This window comes from Mesoplodon mirus (assembly GCF_964341445.2).
Source record: "Mesoplodon mirus genome assembly, chromosome: 16".
NCBI classification, from domain to species: domain Eukaryota; kingdom Metazoa; phylum Chordata; class Mammalia; order Artiodactyla; family Ziphiidae; genus Mesoplodon; species Mesoplodon mirus.
In genome coordinates, this window is record NC_138992.1 from 10,347,445 (window position 1) to 10,374,464 (window position 27,020).

Consider the following 27,020-nt stretch of genomic DNA (forward strand, 5'->3'; position numbering starts at 1 on the left):
CCTTATAAAAAAAGATAACCCTCACCCCCAACTCCATGACCAGGTTTTCCATCCTGCCTTTAAGGTGTGTGCTTCAGAAGAGCATCCTCCCAGGTGTTGATGTACATAGCTCAGTTCCTCTTAGATCATCCCTGTTTTTCCAGACAGCCGAAAGGGGCTGTCTCATTTTGCCAGAGAAATAGAGAAATATTTTGATACAGATTCCTATAGAGGTTTTGCCCCACAGTTAGGAAAATTAAGGTTGAGATAGTCTTTGGATGCTGAAATGGAGTTATACGGTGCATGGTAGGTGTTAGATGAACACAGTACAAATGCTTAATCGTTAATCTCATCTGTTCATTTGTTTTGTCAAACATCTAATGAATACTTACTGTGTGCTGGCAACTCTTCTAGGCATTAAGCTTGAGTCCCTTCCGTCCAGGATCTCATTGTCTAGTAGGTAATAGAGAGAGTCAGCCATGTGAACAAGTGGCTGGACCTAAAGCGGTATTGATGCTGTAAGACAGAGATTGGGAGGAGGTGTGCCGGGAAAGAGAGGAGACAAAGAGTGTCAGGAGTGAGGAGCTGCCCGGCACATTCAGCAGGCCACAGCAGCTTGGGGCAGGGTGGGTGGAGGAGTGAGAGATGCCGCTTCTGAGGTGGAAACACAGACCGGATTGTGGAGAACCTTGGATGCACACTAAAGGGAATGGACTTCATAGGAAGGGCACATTAAATAGCGAGCACCGTTTGTTGCATGGGAGAAGGTAAACATTTGCCTGTTTATGTTACAAATTTATTATGGATTCAGTTTAAGTGCAGTATTTAAATGCAATATTTCATCATAATCACACAAGATACAGCATTTTTCATATGTCAGTTCCTCATCACATTATCTCACAATTGCAAACTATCTGTAAACCCCTAAAATTTCCAAAAGGGGTTCATGAATCCAAGACAGAAACAAAGCAAACCCCCTCAGACATGGGAAGCCCTGCCCCAGCAGCACTAATGTTAAAGCAATCTTGAGGGTTCTCTTGACTGAGGGGTTATAGCCCTCCACCCTCCTGCCTCCCCAGATCCAGTTTTATATACATGTTGGGTCTTCGTACAGCGAGAGGGGTCTGTAGCCCCGTGACACCGAGTGCCTGCTGACCTGTGGGCAGGGAGGTGTGTAGTAGGCATCGGCGGGCAGGGAGGTATGAGGACTGTGTACCCATGTCCCCTAGTCTCAGCAGTGTCCGCACCTGTGCTTTGAGGCCTCTTAGAAGGCGCTTACTGCTGGTCCTAGGAGAAGCTGTCTCCTTGAATGACTTCTCAGTGTAAGAGCACTAGAAGGACCCAAATAGAGGGGTAAGAGGTAGATCCCTGCCTGGGGAGAAAACTGCGAGGTTTTGAACTGGCAGATATATGCTTAAGCACTTCCTACCTTTGTTTTGTCACACGGGATTACCTCCTTCCTGTGTGAGGAAGCTTTCTTGGGGGAAAAAAGACTATTACGGTACCTTTTTGCTTTGCAGAGAGACTGACGTATTCTGGTTGCGCTAGCTAAATGCCGCAGTTGCATATAAGCCTCCTATGAACGTGAGGAAATGCACGTGACTTATTGTAATTCCACCCCAAATTAATAAATGATGTTTTCATTAGCACCGTGTCCAGAGGATTTTACAAGTAAAATTGGTCTTCCACAGCATGCCTGTCCCATTCTCCTGCTGTTTATCATCTCTTATCACAAAATATGTTTAGAAGGTAATGGTTTTTAATGCCTTATTAAATGTGGAAGGAGATTGTCCACCAGAGTTCTTGCCATAGCGAGACTGTTTGAGAAGAGTGTAAAGTGCTCTAAAAAGGGACCTGAGAAATTTAAATCACCCATCCAATCATTCCGCCTCCTCACCCCCACCAGGTTCAACCTGACTCCGTTAAAGGAAGGTTCAAGAGTTTGAGCTCTGTTGACACACATACACTACCAAATGCAAAATTATTTGTAGTAGTGAGGTGGATGGACCTAGAGTCTGTCGTAGAGAGTGAAGTAAGTCAGAAAGAGAAAAACAAATACTGTGTGCTAATGCACGTACATGGAATCTTAAAAAAAACGGTACTGATGAACCTAGTGGCAGGGCAGGAATAAAGACACAGACGTAGAGAACGGACTTGAGGACACAGCAGGGGAAGGGGAAGCTGGGACAAAGTGAGAGAGTGGCATGGACACATACACACTACCAAACATAAAATAGATGGTTAGTGAGAAGCGGCTGCATAGCACAGGGAGATGAGCTCGGTGCTTTGTGATGACCTAGAGGGGTGGGATAGGGAGGGTGGGAGGGAGGCTCAAGAGGGAGGGGATATGGCGATATATGTATACATACAGCTGATTCACTTTGTTGTACAGCAGAAACTAACACACCATTGTAAAGCAATTATACTCCAGTAAAGATGTAAAAAAAATTATATAAGCACAATTAAATTATATTAAACAAAAGTAGTAAATTAAAAAAAAAGAATTTGAGCTCTAAGTAGGATCTTTGGATTTTTGGTAGGAACTATTTTTAGGGTTGAAAATATTTTATTTTTAATGGTGCTATCCATAAATCATTCCAAAAACTTCATCTTTTTATTTGAGTCTCAGTAGCTCATCGTAGTTTGCAAACTATCTGTGTTTTACTCATCTCTCCTTTCACAGTATCCAGTACATTGCCTGGTACCCCAGAACTACTCAATAAATATTTAGTAAGATGAAACAGAAGGAATTTTTTGCCCACTCCATTCATACCTTACCTTAGAAATTTGAAGCTTCTATAAATAGAGGTTTAGTTTTAAATTGGATGCCAGAAACATTTATAACCCATTAAGTCAATGAGGGTGTTAATTGATTGCAGTTTTAAAAGATTTGAGGTTTTACTCCTTAATAATGCATTTTATATGTTAATAAGGTTTTCTAATAAGAAAGTAAAGTAATTTGTACCGCTAATAGAGAATGGGAAATTGAACTAAAAAATAATACTATAGTTTCATTCTATAGTTTACATCTCTTGGCTCACATCATGGATTTTTGCCAAGGTTTTACTTTAAGTTCACTATTTGAGTTTTAAACTGTTTACCTGAAGTGAGTTGCGCGTTTGCATTTCTCTTTCCTCAATACACGTTGATTTCTCTCCTGCTGTCAAAGGATTCAGAACCTATTTCATTCCTTCAGTTGTGTTTTATTTTGTTTACTTATTAAGTGTTAACCATTCTCCAAGGTTTATTTTCTCAAAACAGAGACTCCTCTTTTCATGTATCTGGAGCGCCCTGCTAAGCCATCATTTCTCCAAGGACAGAGATAATCATTTGTGTGACTTTCTTAGGCCGTAAAACTCATCACTGGTTAGTTTAGGATTGTTCATGCTACCTCTGAATCACTGCTTCCTTCCTGCTTGCTTTAGTGGAATAGGCTTCTGAGGCCAAAGCCTAGGCTTCAGGCACTTTATTCACCTTTAAAACCACATTTGGGGCCTCCCTGGTGGCGCAGTGGTTGAGAGTCCGCCTGCCGATGCAGGGGATACGGGTTCGTGCCCCGGTCTGGGAGGATCCCATATGCCGCGGAGCGGCTGGGCCCGTGAGCCATGGCCGCTGGGCCTGCGCGTCCGGAGCCTGTGCTCCGCAACGGGAGAGGCCACAACAGTGAGAGGCCCGCATACCGCAAAAAGAAAAAAAAAAAAAAAAAAAACCCACATTTGTCTGATATAAAGCAAGGTCTACTCCATCTGTTTGTTATTCAGAATTGAAAGTTAATTTAGGCTACTAGTAAATATATGTAAGGAATGTCTTAGTAGTAAGCTTACAGAATATAATAGTTTTCATAAGCTGTCAGCATCTGAATCCTTATTTTTTTAAAAAGGTAAGTGCTTTTATTTTTTTAACTTAGGCTTTCAACATTGTAAATTGACTATATTCCAGTAAAAATTAATTTAAAAAAAACTAAAAAAAAAACCTCAAAACTTAGGCTTTTATTTTAAAGGTTAGCAAACCAGTTAAGATGAGAGATGCATAGTTTTAAAGCATTCAGACAGATAGGAATTATGTGAACAGATAAAGGGAAGTTTGGTTCAAAGAAAAGCATTCCAAGGAAGAGAGTTATCTTAATGAGAATTGATATCAAGGAGATTTTAGATTTTGCCTTTGATGTTCTGGAGAGGTATAGCTATGGCAAAGATCCCTAACTCCAGGTTGATAGTTAAGTGATTTTCATGTGATTTCACTGGGTTAAAGCGGGAGCTCTGTGGATTTCATTTATCCTGGCCTCTTTTTTTTGTTTGTTTTTTTTTTGCGGTACGCGGGCCTCTCACTGCTGCGGCCTCTCCCGTTGCGGAGCACAGGCTCCGGACGCGCAGGCTCAGCGGCCACGGCTCACGGGCCCAGCCGCTCCGCGGCACGTGGGACCCTCCTGGACCGGGGCACGACCCCGCGTCCCCTGCATCGGCAGGCGGCCTCTCAACCACTGCGCCTCCAGGGAAGCCTGGCCTCTTATTTTGCCCCATGGCTCAGGCCTCTACCACCTGGCCTAGTTTTCCATCCCGATTGTCCTTTATTGGTATTATGGCCACATCGCTGCCTCCTTGAAATAACCCATGTGTCACTACTGTTGTTTTGGGGGCTGTCACTAGAGGCACTGGTAGAGGCAGGCTCTCTCTGCCTACTTGGTGTGTAGTGCAGGTCCTCGGTCATAGTTCCATCCAGAAAGTGCCTGTCAGGGAGGGCGGGGTGGGCCAAATTACTCTGAGTTCAAGGCTGTGGACCCTGGTTAAAAGTAAACACGGAGGGGAATTTTTCAAGATCGCTACACCCCACTTCTCCCCAGGTGATTAAACTTGTCCAATGAGATGTTTCAGCTGGAGGGAATCTGGCCAGTTAAAGACAAAGAAACTACTCAGATTAAGAAAATGAAGAGTTGGTAACCTCTTTCGTCTGAGTCAACTTGCCTGGTACAGCGTGCGCTTAGCTCTCAGCTACACCTACACGACAGAGTGGGACGGTGTGGGTTCCGAGGGGGAGCTTCCATCTCTGAGATGGGCTGCGTTCCAGTGTCCTCAGCATGTTCACCCCGCCTGGTTTTTAGGGAGTGTTCGGGGCGTGCTTCTGAACAGTGAACTCATCACGTGTAGAACAGCCCTACAGAGGTGCACTGTCCTGCAGATTTTCCTGCAGCTATTATTAACATTAATATGCATTCACCGAGCACATGCTGTTTGGTCCGGAGGATCCTGAATGCCAGAAAGAGGCCATCCTGGCCTGGAAGGCAGGCCGTGCACAAGCTGTCAGTAAATAATGGCTGCTTCAGCTTTCTGTCACTTCACCATCGAGTTGCAGCTTATGAACTGGATATTTGTATTAAATTCTCTTCACTTGGAAAAGAAAGGATCTTCTTACAATTTGTTGCTCTTTTTAGATTTTCTAAGTAATGAACTGGGTTTCACTGAGGTGTTGATTCCCTTTACAAACACACACTTTGAGGTTTGTCAACCTTTCAATCTTGGTGAAATGTGTACCTCATGCTCTTCCATTCAGCTTATTTTTCTGTTCTCAAATGACCTGAAATGAAACTTGATAAAGATATTTTATTGTCCCATCACCCAAAGTTTATCATGACTCTAAAGTGTGTGTGTGTGAGAGAGAGAAATCTGATATTAATTATCTTTACAATGACGTTTTCGCTGTGTGTTACAAAAAGTGCTTAAATTATAGGCATTAAGACTGTCAATGAAACTAACTGTATTTTCAACTGTTCTGCCTTTTTTCTCTTGCTTTTGCCCTTCCTGATCGAAGTCTAGGAGAGTAAGTCAATGCTTTCTGTGAGAATGTATTGTCGTACCTCTGTGTCTAAAGCCCCGTGTTCTTGTTCTGCGGTTCGCCATTGTTAGTTTATTTCTTACATTTCCACAGTGTAATGGCTGCGTCTGGTCACGCAGTCTTTAGAAACGAGGGGGAGCATCAGTGGATGTTAAATCAAGCTTGTTTGCGTCTGTGTTGTTCTGTCAGCCTTTGTCACCCTGTCACCACGCCACACACTTTGCCCTGCCTTAGAGTCATCTTTTTAAATTAAAAGCATGGTTATAGGTATATTTTTGCAGAGCCCTAGTAAGTTACAAAACAAGAATTTTATAGCAATTCTTAGTTCCTCACAGAGGAGGTGTATTTTTCTTTGGGGGTATTTAAGCAGAACATGGGAGGCAGAGGAGGGGTGCCTGAAAGAAGATCTCTCGGGATGCATGAGCTTGTCCTGTGGCCCACTTCGGTTCCTCCAGCCCTTCCTGTGCTCACCTCTGCTGCCAGTGTAGACAGGTTTGAGTCATAGACCAGTCTGTCGCTGCACTGTTCGTTTGAAGTCGAGCTGGCTTCTGAACTAGACATAGGAGATCTCTACCCCAGGCCTCAGCTCTCCCTCGAACCTGCTTGTGACTCTGGCGGTCGCTTACCTGCCCAGTTTCCGCCTCTAGAATAAGGACAAGGACCCGACAGCTCTCAGAAGTTCACAGTTCTCTGAGCTCCGGACCAACAGGCAAAGGTTCCATGGCAGAATAGAGTCAAGGATTTGAGAACTGTCTCCGGCATTTGTCTAATCTGTGGTTTCTCCTCTCTAGGATTCCCAGAGCCGGCAGGGAGGATACAGCATGCACCAGCTCCAGGGCAACAAGGAGTACGGCAGTGAGAAGAAGGGGTACCTACTGAAGAAAAGCGATGGGTACGTGTACGGCCAGCCTGGGGTCCTGCGTGCGCTTAGCGTACTTACGGGTGTTAGTAACCTAGGAACCTGTCCCAGCCTCTCAGATAGGGAAACGTACTTACAAGGTTTCCAGTGCACCAGCTTCAGACCTTTAGCACGCTGCTTTCCTCAGTAAGTCTGAGATTTAACCTGCTGCCTTCAGAAGCAGCAGTAATTGTTCTGCGGTCCCTAAATGGCACCTGCGACTTGGGACATGCAGTTTGAGGAAGGCAGGCACTGAGTCGAACTTGAGCACACAGCTCGCTGACTGCATGCTCGCCCACCTCTCTGGTGTTTCCACTGTGGTTTTCTCTGCCAGATGCCCCCCCTGGCCACGCAGACCCCAACCTTGAGAGTCAACCTGGACTCCGCTCTTTCCTCTAGCATCACAGCCAGGCTGACGACAAGCTCCTCCGTTTCTATTGGGTGGGCCAAATAGTGCCTTTGGTTTGTAAGTGAAAATAAAAGACACATTTTTCATTTTCACCAAGAACTTTATTAAACAACGTATTCACCCTTTTGTTCCACTACCTTCTGCCATTTTTCAGGCAACTTTATAACCCCATCTTCCCAAAACTTTGTATCTTTTTGAGCAAAGAGCTGTTCCAGATGCCTTTTACAGTCTTCCAGGGATTGAAGTTTTTTCCATTAAGAGAATTTTGTAAAGACCTAAATAAATTGAAATCTGAAGGTGCAATGTCTGGTGAATACAGAGGATGAATCAGAACTTCCCAGCCAAGCTGTAACAGTTTTTGCCTGGTCATCAAAGAAACATGCGGTCTTGCGTTATCCTGATGGAAGGTTATGCGTTTTCTGTTAACTAATTCCAGACGCTTTTCATCAAGTGCTGTTTCCAGTCGGTCTGGTTGGGAACAGTAGTTGTTGGAATTAATCGTTTGGTTTTCCAGAAGAAGCTCATAATAGAGGACTCCCTTCCAATCCCACCATATACACAACATCACCTTCTTTGGATGAAGACTGGCCTTTGGTGTGGTTGTTGGCAGTTCATTTCGCTTGCCCCATGATTGCTTCCATTCCACACGATTGTACAGTATCCACTTTTCATTGTCCATCACAATTTATTTTAAAAGCGGAATGTTTTCCTGACATTTAAGTAGAGAATCACATGTAGAAATACGGTTAAGAAGGTTTTTTTCACTTATCTTATGTGGAACCCCAAGCATCAAAGTGATTCACATAACCAGGCTGGTGCAAATGAATTTCAAGGCTTGATACGGATATTTTGAGTATGTAGCTATCTCCCGTGTGGTATAATGTTGATTGTTCTCAATTAATGTCTCAATTTGATCGCTATCAACTTCAACTGGTCTACCCGGCAGTGGAGCATCGTCCAGCGAGAAATCTGCAGCATGAAACTTCGCAAACCACTTTTGACGGGTTCGATCAGTCACAGCACCTTCTCCATACACTGCACAAATCTTTTTTTTTGCGTTTCAGTTGCATTTTTACCTTTCTTGAAATAATAAAGCATAATATGCTGAAAATGTTGCTTTGTTTATTCCACCTTCAATATTAAAATGGCTACGCAAAAATTCACCAATTTTGATAAGTCTTTTTTTAATGCATGCTGATATGACAGCTGTCCCATGCAGTCTAACAAAATTGTTTCCAATGAAGTTAAAGACAACTAAGTGCTACTAGAGCCGTCTTACGCTACTAGAACCATCATATGGGAAAAACCGAACGAACCTTTTGGCCACCCCAATAACGAGACGTTATACATGACTTGCCGCCTCTGCGGCCCTGCGCTCAGATGAGCACCATCACCTCTCCTGGACTATTTTGGTGGCCTCCTAACGGGTCTCTCCGTCACTCACTCGTCCCTTCTCCGGTTCATCTCCACACAGCACGTTGGGCTGTTCCCAAAGCCATTCCCCACCTCTCTCTCCAGCCTCATTTGTGCCATTTTCTCCCCTGGTCCTTCCACACTTGCCCTCTTTCTGTTGCTTGAACAAATGATTCTGTTTCACAGTAAGTAGAAACTTGATTATTTGCTTTACTAATTATCATCCTTTAAAAGAAAGTTTCTTGTTTTCTGATTGTTTGTGGATGTGTGCCTCCTTGGCTTTATCTAAGACATGTAGATTTTCATTTTGTTTTAATTTGTATGTTAAAATTGCAACTATTTCTCCTTCACGTTTCTGGGATCACTGTCAGGTTTGCTCATCATTCTTCCCATGCATTCAACAGATACTTCTGGGAGTCCTACATGCCATGCACTGTTGTAGACACTGGGACTGTAACATTGAAACTATAACATTGAAAGTCCTTATCGTTACAGAGCTTACATTCTCAACGGGGAGACAGGTGATAACGAAGGAAATATGTTTATACATATACCTATATGCCTGTAGAAAACTTAGTGCTGTTTTATAGGCCTGAAATTTTAACATGATTAGATGATACCAGAACTACCTTAAAGCAGTTTGCTTTTTCAATCAAGAGTGTGCTTTAGAAATCTGTTTATGTAGGTCTGCACATATGTAGTTGTTTTCTTCTTTTAAGCTCCTACATAATAATACTCTGTAGTATGAATGTAACTGGAATCATTTATTCATTCCTCCTATTAGATTTCTATTGTTTCTGTTGTTTCCCATTTTCACTATCAAAAACGGTGCTATAAAGAGCATCCTTGTGCATGCCTACTAGTCTGAATTACCCTCCACCTGGGATAATAAAAGGCAACCAGAATTTTCTGGTGTGTGTGGTTTTGGGTTTGGGGTTGGGATTTTTTGGTAAAGACTGTTATGCATCATAACTGTGTTATGATAGTTACGTGAACAAGGTACCGTATCAGCTTGTGTTTGGCTCCCTCCTTAGGATCCGGAAAGTGTGGCAGAGGAGGAAGTGCTCCGTCAAGAACGGGATCCTGACCATCTCCCACGCCACAGTAAGTGTGTCTGGTAATTTACCAAGCTGTGTCTGTGATGCCTTCTGGCCACGTGCACTGGAAAGCAAACACGTGCTGTAACCAGCCGTGAAAATTTCCCCGGGTGCCTTTAATGGATGGATTAGGTCAGGGGGTTAGGATGTTCCTTGACAAAAGAAATGGGTCCTTTCTTCCTGCTTCATCTCTTGCTCCGCCAGAACTTTCTGTCTTCTGCGCCCTCAAACTGAATCAGGTGGTCTTTTACTTTATAATCTCATCTTTGGGGAAGTATTACTGGTGGTTCTGAAAAACCTAAAGTTTTCTGAATTATAAAGATGGCAGAGGGTGTTGTGTTCTATACATGAAAAAGTAACGTAGAGAATGAAACAATACGTGTTACACTGTTCAATCTTTTTTTTTATTGTTACTATTTATTTAAGTTACTCAAAAAGTCCCTCAATATGCTAAAGGATTAAAACAGTGGAATACTAAAATTGCCTCAATTATGACTCCCCTTATTTTAGGAATAAAGGCAATCTAATAGAAAGTGGAAAATAATAAAGCCAAGTTACTAACATTTACATTCTGTTTCCCTTCAGATTGTTTTATACCTATGTATTATGTAGTTATACTTACAGTCTGTCAGAATTTTTACTTTTATGCTTCGTATCACCCATTTCCAACTAAAAGTTCCAGTATCGACAAAATCCCTATACTTGTCAAAAAGGTTCAGTCTTGGTGGTAGTCAAAGACATGCACAGTACAACAAGGAATTACTATTTTGCCCTTCTAAAAATAGCAAAATAAACTTTTTAAATTTAAGATGCAAAGATTATCATGGAAGACGTGACAAGTAGGAATGGAAACAGCAAAGTGTAGCAAGAGTCTTGACAGAGGTGCCTGCGGTTTAACCCAGTGATCCCAGCTTGGAGAGCCTTGTAGTTAGAGTTCAGTATCCCGTGCCGAGTGATACTCTTCAGTTCTGTAAGCAGTTCACCGCTAGCAGGATAGTAGAAACAAGGGATGAGCATGTATTACACTGGTTTAGATTTACCTCTGTGGAGGAGGAAAGGAAGTGCCACTTATTAAGCACTTCCTCGTGCCAGATACTTCATAAAGTTTATTTCATTTAGTCCTCCCCACAGCCCACGTGGTATTATAATCTTCATTTCACAGCTGAAGAAAATAAGGCACAAAGAAGCACCATGACTTGGCTGGTAACTGGCAGAGTTGGAAACTCAGGCTTGGGTCTGTCTAGCATTGGGCCTTACGCCCTTCCAGGCTGCAATCTCCCCAGGGCACTTAATCAGGTCCTGTTCGTCTCCCTTCAGCTCCATAACAGACCTTGACCCAGAATGTGGTCGGTACACACCTGTGGCCAAACCCTTCCAGGTAGTTGGCTATACATGCATCTTAAAAATTATTGGCCTTTATGCAACTTGAGCAGTTATGTCATCTCTGTCCTTTGCCTCCTGCAGAAACCTTGGGCTGATTCCTCAGAGGTCTTCAGCTTCCCTCAGACAGCCCAGCTGAGATTTTTTAACTATCATGCCAGTTGGGACAAGCCACCCATCTGATACCAGAAATCCTGCTGGCAGACTTAGATCAGTCAGTAATTATCACTGAGGCTGTCTAACAGTTAGTCATTTATTCAGCAATGTTTTAACAAGCTTCCACTCTGCCACGTGCTGGACTAGGCATCAAAGATACACAAGTGGAAAATGAGAAAACTTTGACCTGCTCGTGTTTAATTCCATACACAGTTAACCTCAGGAAACAAGTCCTATGAAGAACTTCTGACAGTAATAACATTAGTTGATATTAAGTAAGTACTTACCATGAGCCCAGTTATAGAAAATGCTTTATACAGATTACCGTATGTCATTGTTGCCACACGCTACCAGGTAAATCTGTTATTAAGAGGGTTTAAGTATCTTGCCCAAGTCCCACAACTGGCAAATGCTAGGATTTCACTCTTAAAGCCTCTGTGAGGGCTTAATGGTTTGTTGGCTAAGGAGGGACTGACCCTACTCATTATTTTGGTGATTAAAATACTTGTGGGGCTGTGTCATAAAGGTTTCTGATCACTGTGTCATAAAGGTTTCTGACCACATGATCCAAGATGAGAACCACTTAAGGGAATAGATACCACTTCCTGAGTGTACCCCCTGGGCTGGGCACTCCTTGCTCTGAGCACATTACCACAGCCCGTCTTACATTATCATTAGCTTCTGTTAGTCCTCTTCCATAGATGATGAAACCGTCTCCATTGTAGCCCTGTGTGACGGTGCAGATTCCCACCATCTAACTTTGACTTTTCAAAAGCTCTGTTGTCACCCCATCTCATCATCATTACCATCCTGGTGGCTAATGTTTTTGGAATGCTTCCCACGTGCCAGGCATCCACCAGCACCTTGATTAATGCATGCTGACATTTAATCCTCAACAACCCTGAGTTAGAGGTGAGGTTGTTATCTCCATCTTACAGATGAGGGAGCTGGGGCTCAGAGGAGTTCACCTCCCAAGGTTACCCAGCTAACAAATGGCGCAGCTGGGAATCTGGTGCAGGCTGGGACTCCACACACCCGGACGTCAACTCTCCCTCACCTGCAACCCCAGTTCCTCCCCAGCGTGGGGTCCCAGGTCCCTGAACCGGGGGTGCCTAAGAGTCAGTGTTTGCGAGAGGCATGTGCCTGTATGAGCCAGCTGGGATTCTCTGATGGCCCGAAACAGGACGTGACCCCTGAGCGGAGATTCATTTATCATAAGGACAGTACAGTACAGGCAGCCCTGCAGTTTTGTGATCAGAACCTCAGTGTGGCCTGTCTTGGGTCAGGTATCCTATACTCTTGGGCAACTGCAAGGTGGACCTACCTCAGGGCGAGTCCCAAAGGCATCCAGGGTGGTCTTAGGCCTGCAGCAGTCAGAACAGTGTTCTTCAAGTCACTGGAGTCCCAAGAGACATTTCAGCTGCTGCGCTGTAAGGTATAGATGGAACATGTGGTCCTCAGTTGCCTGAATGTGATTGTGCCTGGCCTTCAAGTCACTTTCCTGAGCCCAACTCATGTCTGATAGTGTCTGATCTTATTAGCTGAGTTAGGTGTAAGCAGTGTGACCCTGAGTTGGGTCTAAATCTTGTGCGTGAGCAGACATAAAAACCAGAAAGGCCCCAGAGGAAATGTTAGGACTTCTCCACTCCTGGGAAGTATTCTTCAGGTTAAATGTACTAAACGAACATTTCCAACCATTTGACTTTATGTGGATCCAGAGCTTTTAGTTAAAAATTTGCTGTGTGTGCCCTGTCTTCACGTTCTTCTTGCCTTGGATTCGTCTGGCTACGACAGTCCTCAGGAAGCATTCTGACAAGTTATGGAATGGCCTTATCCTATTCCATCGATTTGCTTCTCTTAAGAACCTGCTGTGGGAGATCACAAAGATGATCCAGTGAGTCAGCGGCACTGCTCACGTGTAGTTGGCATGGCCTTGGGTGGTATGCTGAAAATAAAAACATACGTTCTCTTCCACCCTTCCTTTTTCTTTCCTGCCAAACACGTCATTGTGGCCAAGTCAGCTGTTTCTATGCTTCCTTAAGGCTCTAATCAGCAGCAGACATCACATCAGCAGCATTGTTTAGTGGCTAAGAGAATGGACTGTGGCATCTGTCAGATTTGAGTCTGAATCCCAGCTTCGCCATTGACCGTGTGACCTTGACAAAAATACTTAACTCCTAAAGGGGCTAGTAAGGATTAAATGAGATACCATGCTGTGGGGGGGCCACAGTTCCTTGCGGTTGTTGCTATTAGTGTGACCTCCTCAGATATTGCTGGTGGTACTGAAACCTACTGACAGTTAGTTAGCCTCTCCTGCTATAAACGTTGGAAATTGTGGGTCTACCTCTCCTGCCCCCGGAGCAGCCCAGAGGAAGATGGGATTCTCCACCTAATTTCTGACTGCCTCCCACCGGTCTGTGTTAACCTGTTCCCCACTTTTCATTGGCTTTAGGCCACACTTTTTTGCTTCTAGTTATATCACTTTGTAATCACATAACCTGCTCCCACAGAAAGATCTCTGTAGCCAGCTTTCGCTGGCTTTTCCAGGCTTTGCAAACACCACTGATCACTTAGAATCAGGTTGAAAGTCAAGGCCAGCACTTTTCTGGGAAAGCATATGGAATTCAGTGATCATTGGAAAAGTGGATAAACGAACTTTTTTGTCAGAAAATATAGGGCCTTTGTTTGGGACCCCTTAACACAGGGGAATTCCTCCTTCTTGAAGGGCCCCAGTCACTTTTGCAGGTTGTTCTTGTCAGGTTGACCAGGAAAGGGTCGGGTATGCATTTAGATTAATGGCCTGCGGTCTGTTGGCTTAACCACATATGCGAGACCTGCTCCAGGGGCCGTTCATCTCCCCAACTTACTGTTCTAGGAAGAAATCCACTTTGTGTACACCTGCAAGATTTGCTCCCATCCCTAGAAGATTTCATCTGCAAATTCATTGCTTCATGTACCTGTTCAAAGACATAATTTTTTTTTTAATTTACTGTTTAAAGTAATCCAGCACTTTGGGAATCAAATTCAGTGAGAATCTCTGAATCTGCTGTAACAATAATATTGATAGTATCTAGTATCTGCTCAGCGCAGCATATGATGCGTTCATTTCAAAATGCTAATTCTAACAAATCTATGGCAAACATTTTAGTCCACCTCAAAGCTTAAGGATAAAAGTGTTTATATCAAACCACTAAACTATTACAAATAAATTTATGTACCCTTGTATTATTTGCTTGTACTTTTTTTACTATAAGCATTATAGTATATAATAAAACAAATTCAAAGAAAGTATATGAATTATAGGTGAAATATTACTTTATTATAATAATCCTGAAAAATTAATTTCAAGAGTATAAGAAGCTTTGCTTCTCAAAAACCCTTCCTGAATTTATTAACCCCAGTGTCACATCCGGTTCAAATATGGGTTGGCAAAAGAAAGATGACTGCCATTTATTGAGCATTTAGAGCGTGCCCTGCACTCAGTCTCGTGCCTTCACCTGCAGGGGTGGCTCACGGTCTTCATTTTTCACTAGTCTGGAAGGTCTTAGGAGGTGGAAATTATGTCTTACTCACCTTTGAGTTCCCAGTGACTAACACACTGCCTGACGTGTAGTTAGTGCTCAGCGAATACTTTTTGAATGAAGTTGCATTTCGTAGATGAAGAAAGTAAGGCTCAGAGAGATTAAATCCCATGCCCAGGGTCACATAGTCTGTAAATAGCTGAACCAGTTTTCAAACCCCAAAGCCAGTTCTCTTTCTACTACGTGATAGGCCTTTCCTCCGATGCCAGCTTGTTGTGAGGTCTTTGAAAGGTCTGTGAAGAATAGTTCTTTGGAATGAAACTCCTTACCTTGTTGTTCAGTCAATCCTAGGGTCTCAGGGTAAAGACAGCTCTAAGGGTTTCCAGGAGCGGAGAGGAGAGGAGTCGGGGTCATGAAGATATTACAGGGGGTCCGTGAACTTATCTTTAATCTGAAGACGGATTTTTTTTTTTTTTTTTTTTTTTTTTGCGGTACGCGGGCCTCTCACCACCGTGGCCCCTCCCGCCGCGGAGCACAGGCCCCGGACGCGCAGGCCCAGCAGCCATGGCTCACAGGCCCAGCCGCTCTGCGGCACGCAGGATCCTCCCGGACCGGGGCACGAACCCGCACCCCCTGCATCGGCAGGCGGACTCCCAACCACTGCGCCACTAGGGAAGCCCCTGAAGACTGATTTTTTAAAGTCATACATTCTTTAAATGCCTGCAGATGCTTTTATGATCAACACTGTAACAATCATTAAATTCATAGCCACTCGTTTCTCGACACTAAAAATGCTTTCAATATCACACAGAAGTCCACTAAGGTTTGATTTTTACTCTAAAAGTTTGAGAAGCCAACGGAACCGGACCAGGTGGAGCCTCTTTAGGTGATTCTTGGTGGGCTGGACGTCTTAGAAGGATGAGATTAAGAGCATAGCCCTCTGAGTCAACCTGGAATTAAATGCCTCTTCAGCTACTTATTGTGTGTGGCTTTTAAGCTACTTAGTTTTACTCCTCATTTGTTAAATAGGATAATAACAGTACCTGTCTTTCAGTGTTGTGAGAATTAAATGAGATGATACATTTAAAGCTTTGTAGAGCCTGGACCCGCCTAAGTGTCTGGGAAACTTAATAATTCGTCTCATCATGTGGGTGAGCTGAGGTGAGGTGACGGAACCAGCACCGTGGGGCCAGACTGCTGTGACTGGAGTCCAGGTGACACCGAGCCCGTCACAGTACTGCCGGACTCATAGGTGTGTGTAAAGACTAAATGAGTTCATTGATTATAAGGACTTAGAACACAGTGTGGGCCAGAGGTAGCACTAAATAATTGTCAGCTATTATTATTGCTATTACTATTATCTTCTTCCCTAGTATGTTAACATCTCAATTTTAATTTATTGGAATTCCTTTGTATTGCTGTTTCCTTACCCCTCGAGGTACTTAATGAAGCCAGTTTAGGCACCTGTCCTCTCAGAGGAATTTCATTTCTTCCTGTTAGAGGCGAACAGCACTCCTGACATCTCCAGGGCACTGCACTTAAGCAAGCATCTGATGTCTCTCTCCCTGTCCTTGGGCTCTTTAGACCCACGGACATTTTCCAAGGGCTGTTCTCTGTGCTATCCAGAGCCCTGAAGGTAACATTCAGCTGCCAGGGCTTCAGCAGATGCGCTGAAAGCCCATTCACAATGGGCTGCTCCCTGCCTCGAAGGCTGTTGAATAACCTGATTTCTGTGATTGGCCTCTGTTGCTTTCTGAGGCTATTCTGGACTCTGCCCAACTGCACGTCTTTAGTCCCATTGTCACTACAAGAAGAGACTACTTTCCTTACCCCCAGTTGATTAGCAGCAGCACCGTGAATTGTAAAAGAACAAACTTTGGAGCTAATTAGACCTGGGCTTAAACTCCTGAACAAGCTGTAGGACCTTGGGTAAGTTACTTAAGCCTTTGGAGCCTCAGTTTTCTCCAATGTAAAATGAGTATAATTTGCTCATTAAGATGTCTTATTCCTTTCTAAGCAGGCACAAGGCCAGGTACTACGGAAGCAGTGGTGAATTAGTGGCCCCTGGGCTCTTGGAGCCTGGGGTAAACAAAGGCTAAGTGCTGTAAAAGAAGTGAGCAGGTGCTGGCATAGGAAATAAGAGGGGCAGCCCCACTGGTGTGGGCAGGGAAGGCGTCTCTGCAGATGGCAGTGATCCTGCTGAGGAGCAGTCCCAGCAGAGCAAAGGGGACAGTCCAAAGTCCTGAGGGCAGAAAGCATGTTCGGGGAACCCAAGAGAAGGCAATATGGGTAGAATGGTATCACTTTCCTTACTGTCTTTCAAGAGTCATTTGGAGGTTTAATTAAACACTCTTTAAAAGGTATTGCTATCTGGGCTTCCCCGGTGGTGCAGTGGTTGAGAGTCCGCCTACCGATGCAGGGGACACGGGTTCGTGCCCCGGTCCGGAAAGATCCCACATGCCACGGAGCGGCTGGGCCCGTGAGCCATGGCCGCTGAGCCTGCGCGTCCGGAGCCTGTGCTCCGCAACGGGAGAGACCACAACAGTGAGAGGCCCACGTACCACAAAAAAAAAAAAAAAAAAAAAAAGCTATTGCTATCTAGATGCAAAAAAAGGGGGGGGGGAGAGAATTCAAGGATGAACTTAAAAAATACTTTATAGTTGGTATAACAAAAACTCTAATTAAGCAAGAACCGTAAAAAATTTCTGTAGAGCATCCTGAACCAGTGTTTTTAATTCCTATTTGAATTTCTCCCTCCTCCATTGGAATAATAATTCTCTATTTTATGTCCCTTCCATCGGCTTCAGGTGGTGCCATTTTCCTTCACCTCATCAGTCAGCCCCTCACCCCACTGCCCTGGTGACATGGAGCTCCCTCTCCTCCCCCACTTTTTTTTTTAAACAGAAGATCAGAGTTGATGTTCATAAATCAAGCTCAAAATGCAGCCTCAGGTCCTAAGGCACTGGTGTTGAATCTTCTAAATAGTCACAGTGACCAGCAAAAGAAACAGAGTTGTTCCACGCAGATGATGTTCTTTGGACATACAAATAAGCAGCACTAGTTCCAAAACTCAGGGGGTCCCTGTGGAATATCTTGGTAGGCGTCTGCCATCTTGCAAATAACAGACCTGAAGACACTGACGTTTATTAGAGGGCTTCCCAAACTCAAGTTCCATAAAATATAAGTTTAGAAATCTAACTGGTTATGTTTTACAGGTTGTTTATTCTTCTAAACAATATATTCAACAGCGATTTTTACTCGATTTGAATCCTGGAGAAGGAGCTTCTCCTTTTCACCGCTTGAATCCCAAGATTATATATTAGCAGCATCGATACAGAGTGTATTCCTGATACAAACCCTCATCACTTCCATCTGAGTGAATCATTACAAGTGATTGGGAGAGGCTGCAATTGGCTAAATGAATTCAGTGATTTGCAGTCCTGACTGTACATTAGAATCATCTGGCTTCACTCCCAAAGGTTCTGATTTAGTTGGTCTGGTGCTGAAGCCCAAGGATTGTTTCCCAGGTAATTCTGATGCCCAGCCAGATGGGGAATCACTGAGCCCCTCCCCCGTTGTTTGCCAGTGGTGTAATTTAAAAGGACAAACAGACGGGAGGCGGGGTAGTAAGGTGGAAACCTGCAGCCAATTTCAAGGACCTCTCTAAGGTTTGTGAACTGGCGTGGACCTCATTCAGAACTTGGCCAGTTTGAAGTCTGAGTCTCCCTACCTCCCTTTTTATTCGAATTGAGGGTCCTTTTAGTAGATGAAGCAGTAAAATCAGGGCAGTGGGCAGGTCTAAGCTCCTCTCTAAGCTTCTCCCTATTTCCTGAGTCCCCAGCATTTCTGGTCCCTTTAACCCCCTCTTCCAGTTCCCCTCTGTCTGTCTGGAGTCCCCTCACTTCGTTTGCGTGCTCTTTGTCTTCATACAGAAGCCAGGGCACTCTGTTTCCCCTTCCCCCACCCTGCCCATGGCACGCAGCCTCAGTTCACCCTCTGTAACCCTCCTGTCAGACAGGATCTGGTGTTCTCTTTGAACCCGGGTGACTTTAATGGGTAACTCTCCCAGAGGTGGTTGCATTGTTAACAAGGAATACTGCCTTAATCTAGAGGGGTGTTGATGACAGTGCAGAATCTTAGGTGTCAGCTATGTGGACGCCATTAGAGGAGATATGTGGGAAATAATAGCTGTAAAAATAGTAACTACCATGCATTCAGCACACACCCCGTGCTAGTTTCATGTTTTCCCACTGAAGTTTCATAGCAGCCTCACAGGTAGTTGCCGTTACCTCCATTTTAAGGAGAAAACGTCAAAGGCACACAACCAGCAGGTGCTTGCGCTAGATTTGAACCAAAGAAGTTGAATTCTAGAGCCCGTGCCACCTCCCACTTGAAGGGGGAGCACCAGCACTTGTTCAGACGTTGCCTGGGTTCATTATCACAGCAGAGAAGGCGTTGTCTCCCTTCTCTAAGACAAGAAGAATTGGGACCCAGGAGAGCTCATGGCTGCAGGATGGACAACAGGGCCTAGACTCAGACCCGGCTCTGATTGCCTCCAGAATTATGTTTTTCTCTTCATCCTACTGTGTACCTTAGAGTATAAGTAGTAAATTGCTTTTGTAAATTAACAGAATATTGTATCGCTCCAGACAAACAAGCAGGAGCCTCCGTGTGGCTCCATGAAAGCCTGGTATTTATGACAGTGTCTTGTTCTGGCTTTAAAGACCAAGAATTGCACCCTCCATCCCCTTTTGGCTAATACTCCAGAATCACAAGGGTGTCACAAGGGTGCTGATGCTGCCTGGGGTTTGAGGAACTGCCAAATAAATCTCTCCTGCTTTCATGTTGAGCAGAGATTGTCGGAAACTCTGGACTTGATTCTTAGATGAAGAAGGGAGGGTGAAATTGAAGGATTAAAGTGGTTACTACAGTTAAATAGGAAATGGGAGTTTAAAAGTTCTATACTGGGGCTTCCCTGGTGGCGCAGTGGTTGACAGTCCGCCTGCCGATGCAGGGGACATGGGTTCGTGTCCCAGTCCGGGAGGATCCCACATGACACGGAGCGGCTGGGCCCGTGAGCCCTGGCCGCTGAGCCTGCGCATCCAGAGCCTGTGCTCCACAACAGGAGAGGCCACAACAGTGAGAGGCCCGCATACCGCAAAAAAAAAACACAAAAAAACAAAAACAAGAAGTTCTATACTGGCCCAAACGTTATATACTGGCAAATAGTAGGCACTCAGTAAATGTTTGTGGAAATGACTACATGATGAATATCTAGCACATTGGTCGGATGAGGTAACATCAGTCCCACTTCTTAATCAGGAGCCCCAATAACCTCTTTTTTTTTTTCCTGTTTACACTACAGCATTGTTTAATGTTGATTCTAGAATGGAACGTACTCTTAGAAGTCATGACAAGTTCATTACTGCAATAAGAAATTTTCAAGAAAATCTCCACTTGCAAATTGATCTTTCTTGCACATGCACACACGTTCTGCCAACTAGAAATCGGTCCTGTGGTTTAAATGGTTGGGAGGTTTAAGAGAATTCCTAGTCATCATACTCTAGGATGAATTGTTTCAGTTGGGTGATCAGTTCCTTCTCCCCTGAGCTGTCTGAAGGCTCACTAAACGGATGGGGGAGCTTTCATTGTGGGCACAAGATAGTAATTTTGGAATGTGGAACAGGTGGAGAATAAGTGAGACTTCTCAGCAGGCGTATTAAGTGATCTGGAAGGGAAAGGAGGGAACTGGCCATTCCAGGGTAGGAAGAACCAGAAAGGGGAAAAGAAGATGTTTTCACTGACTCTGAAAATGTCCCGAGAGTCTGTCTGGACAGGGGAACAGCGTGATAAATGCGGAGAGCTCTGGGAAGAAATTTGTTCGAATCGCAGCTTTGCTTTTTACTATGTGTAAAACATTGGTCAGTTTATTTTCGCCTTCCTGACCCTTGGTTTTCTCATGTGTAAAATGGGTAAGTCACTGTACCTAGCCCATAGGGGTATTGCAAGAGTGAAATAATAAAATGTATATACAGTATCGAGTAGTTTAGTTGCTCAATAAACAAAAACGTCTATCTTGCCCCAAAGAAACCAAAATGCTTTCCAGAAGCCGAAAGTTCTAATGTACTAAAATCTTGGAGATAAGCTCTTTCTGCAGTGCTAAGTGTTCGCTGTGTACCTACCTTCTTGTCAGGGGGTTATTGTGGTTGTTGGTTGTGTGCCAAACGTATGTGTCCCTCTAGGGCATGGTAGGTGTCCAAATAAATATTTATGGAACAAAAAATTGAAACGCCTGTAAGAATCTGAACAGCAGTGTTAGCCAGCATTAGCCTAGGAAGTGCAGAGAGCTTTATTATTTTATTTTCACCTCTGTCTACGCAGCAGGCTCAGCCTGGCTGGGTCAGGCTTATTTCCCAAGTAATTAATGACGTTCACTTCTTGTTTGTAAAGCAGAGCAATTCAGCAGGATGACGGGGAGAAAGAACTTCATTTCTGGATACTAATTCCAGTAGCAGCTGTTTTCTGCTCACAGAAATATGCCTGCGCTGACGACTTCACGCTTCCAGCAAAATCACTTCACCGCAGTGCATGCCGAGCTGTCTAAGGAGAAATATGTGGTGTTTTTTTTTCTTTCAGGAGACGCAGAAACATTCATCAGAATCGACTCATTCTGTTTGTGCACACATTTCTGGTGACTTTCCTAGCTGAACGGCATCTTCTAGTTTGGGTTGCAGAGCATTATGTCACAGGGCTAATATCTTCATCACTTCTGTGCAGGGAACGTGTCCAGAGCTTCCCTAGTGGAAACATGTTCAAAAACCTGCAAATGGCTTTGCCACATGCTTGTGTAAAAATGAACTCTTCTCCGTATAATGTTAACTGGAAAAAGCAATTTGCAAAACAGTATATACCAATTGAACCAACCCATTTTTTTCTAAGAACAGACATTTCACACACACACACATATCTTGTTAAAATCCGGTATTAACAATGACTGTCTCTGGGTGTGAAAGTGGGATTAACAAGTAACGTTCAGTTTCTTCTTTGCACTGTGTCCAGCTCCGAGTGTTTCCTCAGTGAATATGCATTCTTTTAATGAAAAGTAAAACCTGTAAAAGGACAAGCCTCAGAGTTTCAGGGAACAGAGCCAAAACAGTCTTCATGTTTGAAAGGTATCGTAATTGTATTTTGGGTAGAGCGCTGGTAGCTTTTGAAAGATGCTGCTCAGCGGAGCCTGCGGGGGCCACGGGCCCCTTCACTCATCGTTCACACGCGGAGCCTGGGAGAGCCACGTACCAGGTAGAGGTTACTTTGGGAATAATTTATTGAAAGTCTCTTTCTTGCCGTATCTTGAGTCCCTGGCCCCCAGTACAGTGACCCTGGCTTTAATTCAGGCCCCCCATCATTGCTCATCTGTCTTACGCTCTCGGCCTCCTCCACCAGCTGTCCCCCTGGATGCAAGTGGACTGCAGATCTCCTGGGCTGGGACAAGAGTCCTTAGCACCACGTGCACTGCCCTCCCTGCTTCTCCTTCCGCATCACCTACTGCCTTGTCCCTTGCATTCCCCCAGGTGCCTGCACCTGCCCCTCCTCCTCTCAGCCCTCACTCAGGGATGAGGCTGCCTCTGGAGCCTTATGGAAATCCAGCTCAGGCTCTGGGCCCCGCCGGGCACCAGGCACGTCCTAGGCCCGTGGTCGTGTCTGTTTCCCGTAGCTGCTGGGTGGCACAGACCACCTGTTCTTCATATGTGCTTAGATGTGGTAGAGGCTTCAGCAGTATCTCGTCCAATGAGTAAGTGAATAGGTGTTTCAAATAGGCTCCTAAAATTTCTCTTTGAATCAATTTTGAAAGTCAGATGACCTGAGAAGATATTAAAATAGAAGCTAATCTTTGGAACCTTTGCTCTGTTTCTAACCCTTTTTCTCAGAAGGAGGTGTTCTTGTGGGCTGGGGCTTCAGGCTGCTCCTGGGCGATTTTGTGTGGCTGTCTTTCCCATGGAAGCAGAAAGGAGGGAGGAGTGGGCCTTTGGTCCACTCAACCCTGGACTCAGCTCCAGGCTCTGCTGCTTCCTTACTAGGAGGTTTTAGGAAAGTTGGTTAACCTCTCTGCGTCTCTGCTTCTGCATCTTAGTAAAAGAAACTAAACATAGTTCCCTCACAGGTCATACATGAGATAGTATATGTAAGGCCCCTGGGATGCATTCATTCATTTGATAAATATTTGAGTGCCTGCTGCAGAAAAATGTGTGCTCTTAGTGGGAAGAAAGATAAGAAGTAAATAGGAGTGAGAAGACCCAGGAAGTAAACACAGCAGGGTGCGGAGGGGTAGGAGGTCTAGGGAGGGTGGTCAGGCCCGGAACCCCTCCTCTGGGGAGGGGCCGACTGGGAGAGGCCTGGAGGGCACGAGCAGGAGGTGTCCCTGGGAGGCCAGTGCCCCTCACCGCTGGCAGGGAGAGCAGCAGTCCACGCGGCAGAGGCCGAAGGCAGAAGGAGCCTGGAGGTGGTCCTTGGAGGTCCTGGCACAGCCTGGGGTTTTCATTCAGAGTGTGGCAGGGATCACCAACAGTGAGGACTCAACAAGTACATGTTTCCTTTCCTTTTTATCCTTTCTTGTACTTAAACAGTATGAAAGCAGTTCCTGAACTGTTCCACTGTGTTGTAGCCCAGGGCAAGTCATTTAGTCTCACTATGATTTTAGTCTGCTGCACTGCCGGGAGAGATTATATCTTCTTTAATCGGTATACCTGTACATTAGTACTAAATGTCGAGAAAGGACTTTGACATGTATAATTTTGGCAAGTTATACAGACCTGGAGTTTCAGTGATGACTAGTGATTCCGAGCCTTCTGGTCCCTTGGTCCATGCACTCTGGTTCAGCATCCTGCTCCACTTCCTGGTGTTCCTGGGCTTGGTACTGGCCACATCGGCTGCTCCACCTGTCGAAAATTGTGTTCTCTGCTCTTCAGATTGACATTTGGGGTGATAGGTCCTTTGTCTCACTGGCATCTGGGGGGAGAATACTATGTACAGGCAAGACATGTCCGTGTCAAGTGAAGTTCATGTTGATGTGGCAGATGTCAGTCCAGCAGACTTGACAAGCTTCCAAGGGAATAAGTGTCACATGTCATTGTCACTGAAATTGTGGGTCGATCATGCAGTGACTTAAACTGTACAAAACCCTTGTCATCAGAAGCCTTCTGGTCATGTACTTGGAAGTAGCCCATGCTTTGAAATGAGAGGTGAATGGTGCTATTTCATTTTCCAGGATCGGTTGATACTTAACTGAATATTTTTTCCTTTTTTTAAAATTTTGTCTCTGTTACTTGGTTGTATATGTTGGTTGTTCAGAAGCAGTGGAGTCACAAACATTCGGGAAGAAAAAAGAAATCATCTGGTTAACCCTCTGTCACATTCACCTGTGAATGGTGTCTCAAAAATTCTTAAGGTTTTCAAAGAGATTTCTCTACTTAGGTTAAGAAGCTTGAAACCTCTTATTATGCATAATCAACTTAAACTTGGGAAGTCCTTCCTCATGTCTGGCTCAAATCTTCAACAGTTTGAGTTCTGTGCAAATGGAAAACAGCTGCAGACTTTCCCCGATAACAGCCCTTCACGTCCTTGCAGACCATGATTAAGTCACTCCTCACCCTCTTTGCTCTGACTAAATAATGCCTTTAAACCATCTTCAAAGTTCCCGTTTTCCACTCCTTTAATCATCTGTTGATCTTCCCTAAGCTTTTCTGCATCCTCCTTTAAATGTGGATGCCAAATTGGAGCGTGGTATTCTACAAAGTCTCACCATTAACCAGGCTCGCTACCTTTCCAGCCTGTCAGATGTCTTTGTCGATCATATGGGACATCCAGTGATTTTATCAACACCCAAAAAGATGGGGACTAAACAGTTCATTTTACAATGGGCCCAGCCAAGGCTTGTGGTTGCAGCTGCTGGTTTTGGAGACGGGGGCCTTTGGCAACCCTACGCCAGGTCTGTTCTAAGAAAACGTTTCGGGCCCACAACCTTCTGCCTCCCGATCCTGGGTTTGGCAATCAGTCTGTAGTACAGGAATCCTTTCCCGAGCCCTGGTTTCTCTTAGGCAAAACCGTCCTGTACAGGACTTTACTTCTGGTTTCCATGTCTAAGTCACATGTACATGCAAAGAATATGAAATCCCTGGGGGTCTCTCACTTCCTCTCCCCCTCCCCCCAGAGAGCTTGCTTTGGAACAGATAGACTCAGGACAAAATGTGTTGCTTTCTGTGTCTAATCTCCTTGAAACCACAGGGGAGGATCTCAGAAGTTGTCCAGGAAGCACAGGAAGGTAAACGGAAATGAAGTGTCTGGTGCCCATTATTGAGAGTGAGAGGCTCAGCACGTGTCGTTGAAATATTCTTGATCGTAAGCCACAGATGGGACCTATCTCTACCCTCTCCCTCTCTGCTTTCCCTAAAGACTTAAGTTGGATGGGTGGAAGTGTTCCTGGCATGGAGATTTTCAGAACCATGACTGTCAGCTGGGGTAGGCATGCAAGCCTGACTAAAGAGTTCATTGCTTATTTCTGCAGACTTCTGTTCAAGCAAAGCCCAGCCCAGGCACTCAGGCACTTCACTCCTTGGTCAGCTCCTTCCGGAAGCTGGGATTCACCATTGGCCAGCCTGTGATCTTGGACACATATGGGCAGGAGGGCAAGAAAGAGTTTTGACCAGAATGATTATGCGGCGAGACTCCTTTTAAGTAAAGCCTACATTAGCGTGACTATTTAGATACTGCAGGCTCTGTATGAATTATATGCGTGACCACGAGATTTGCTGGAAAATGATGGGAAGTCCTCATCATCTTTCCCTCTCTCCAGATTTTGGGGCTCGTTAAGCAATGTCTCATCGGTAGTAGTTGTCCTTGTACTTTCGGGAGAGGTAATGTAAATTTCGTGTTGTAACCAAAATTTGTGGATGCCTGAGACACCGGCTTTGGGGTGATTGGTTACTGGGGTCATTTTGAGTGAATGAAGGAAGTACACTCAGCTACATTTCACAGGAAGATGCAGTAGTGAAAAGTGCCAACTCTTCGAGCTTGTATATGTGTAGGTTCCAGAAAGGCACATTTCCATGGGTCATACCCACTCTTCACTGAAAGTGAGATGGGTTATCTCGGTTCCATTCTGATTAGTCACCAGGATGTTTATACACAGTTAAAAGACATTCAGCAGGCCACCTAACATTTTTTTTTCCTTCTTTAATGAGATTCAGAATTCCAGTGGGGTGAGTTAGACCGTATCACATTTATCATGACCCTGCACACCTGCCCCACGGGGCACTGGGCCTGTGGGGAACAGCTAGCGCTGCCCGTAACTTCTCCCTTTCGTCTTGTGTCCAGTCTAACAGGCAACCCGCCAAGTTGAACCTTCTCACCTGTCAGGTGAAACCGAATGCCGAGGACAAGAAGTCTTTTGACCTGATATCACGTGAGTCCGTTTTCTCCCAAGTCAGTTGTGCATTCTGCCACCAGCCTATTTCCGTTCTCTGGGTTGGAAACCGCAGCTTTCCCAAGCAGGGTTTCTTGCTGCACTGCGCACGCAGCTCTGAGAAGAGCCCTGGGCCTCTCAGCACGGAGCCCACCTGCAGGTGGGAAGGCATAACCGTGTCAGATCTGACTGCAGTGGAGTAGAATCTAGATTTGTGCCGTAAACCAGACCAGTTCTTGGCCACAAGTACACAGCTTTATCCCCCTGGAAGGATTTTTGTAAGCACGCTCCCATTTCTCTCCTACATCGGCTGAATCAGTCTTTGGTGTGAGGCCCAGACATAGGTGTTTTTTAAGAAGTCCCTGGGTGATTCTAATGTGTACCTGTGGTTGAGATGCGCAGACATAGCCTTGACAACACAGGTGTGCCACTGTGTCTGTCCAGCTGATTTGCCCAGCTGCAGAATCAAGCCCTGAAAGGAAAAACCATTTCCTTGCTTCCAAGCAGAACCGCCTTCTGACTTCATGAATCAGTGACACTGTGCTCTGTCACTGTCTTATTCCACGGGTCAGAGTGTGTTTTTCTCTTGTGATGAGGCTGCACAGTGACCCACCCACCCCCCAGCTGATGGCCTGTATTCTCACAGTCTTCACAGTGAGGGGAGATTGTTTTCCTCCAGTCTGGCTCCCTGTGCTTTCACTGGTCCCATGGGTGTTCACGGTAGCTGAGGGGACATCTCTTTGTAAAGGAAGAGGATGGCAGTGCCGATGAAGTGACTCACAAATACTCTGAAATCCTCCAGCACTGACCTTCATCCTTCTCTACAGAGCCCCACAGGACAGGCCAACCAACAGCCTATGATATGTGTAGAGCACAGAAA

At 44.9% G+C, this 27,020-nt stretch overlaps 1 protein-coding gene across 5 annotated transcripts in view; it reads left to right on the plus strand.

Annotated features, from left to right (window-relative positions):
* ASAP1 (ArfGAP with SH3 domain, ankyrin repeat and PH domain 1) overlaps positions 1–27,020 on the plus strand; it is a 353,145-nt gene that overhangs the window by 272,480 nt on the left and 53,645 nt on the right. For all 5 annotated transcript variants that reach the window (XM_082601310.1, XM_082601307.1, XM_082601309.1 and 2 more), the window contains 3 exons: positions 6,600–6,700; positions 9,563–9,632; positions 26,053–26,140. In XM_082601310.1, coding sequence (XP_082457436.1) covers positions 6,600–6,700; positions 9,563–9,632; positions 26,053–26,140 — 259 coding nt within the window. The remainder of the gene's footprint in view (positions 1–6,599; positions 6,701–9,562; positions 9,633–26,052; positions 26,141–27,020) is intronic.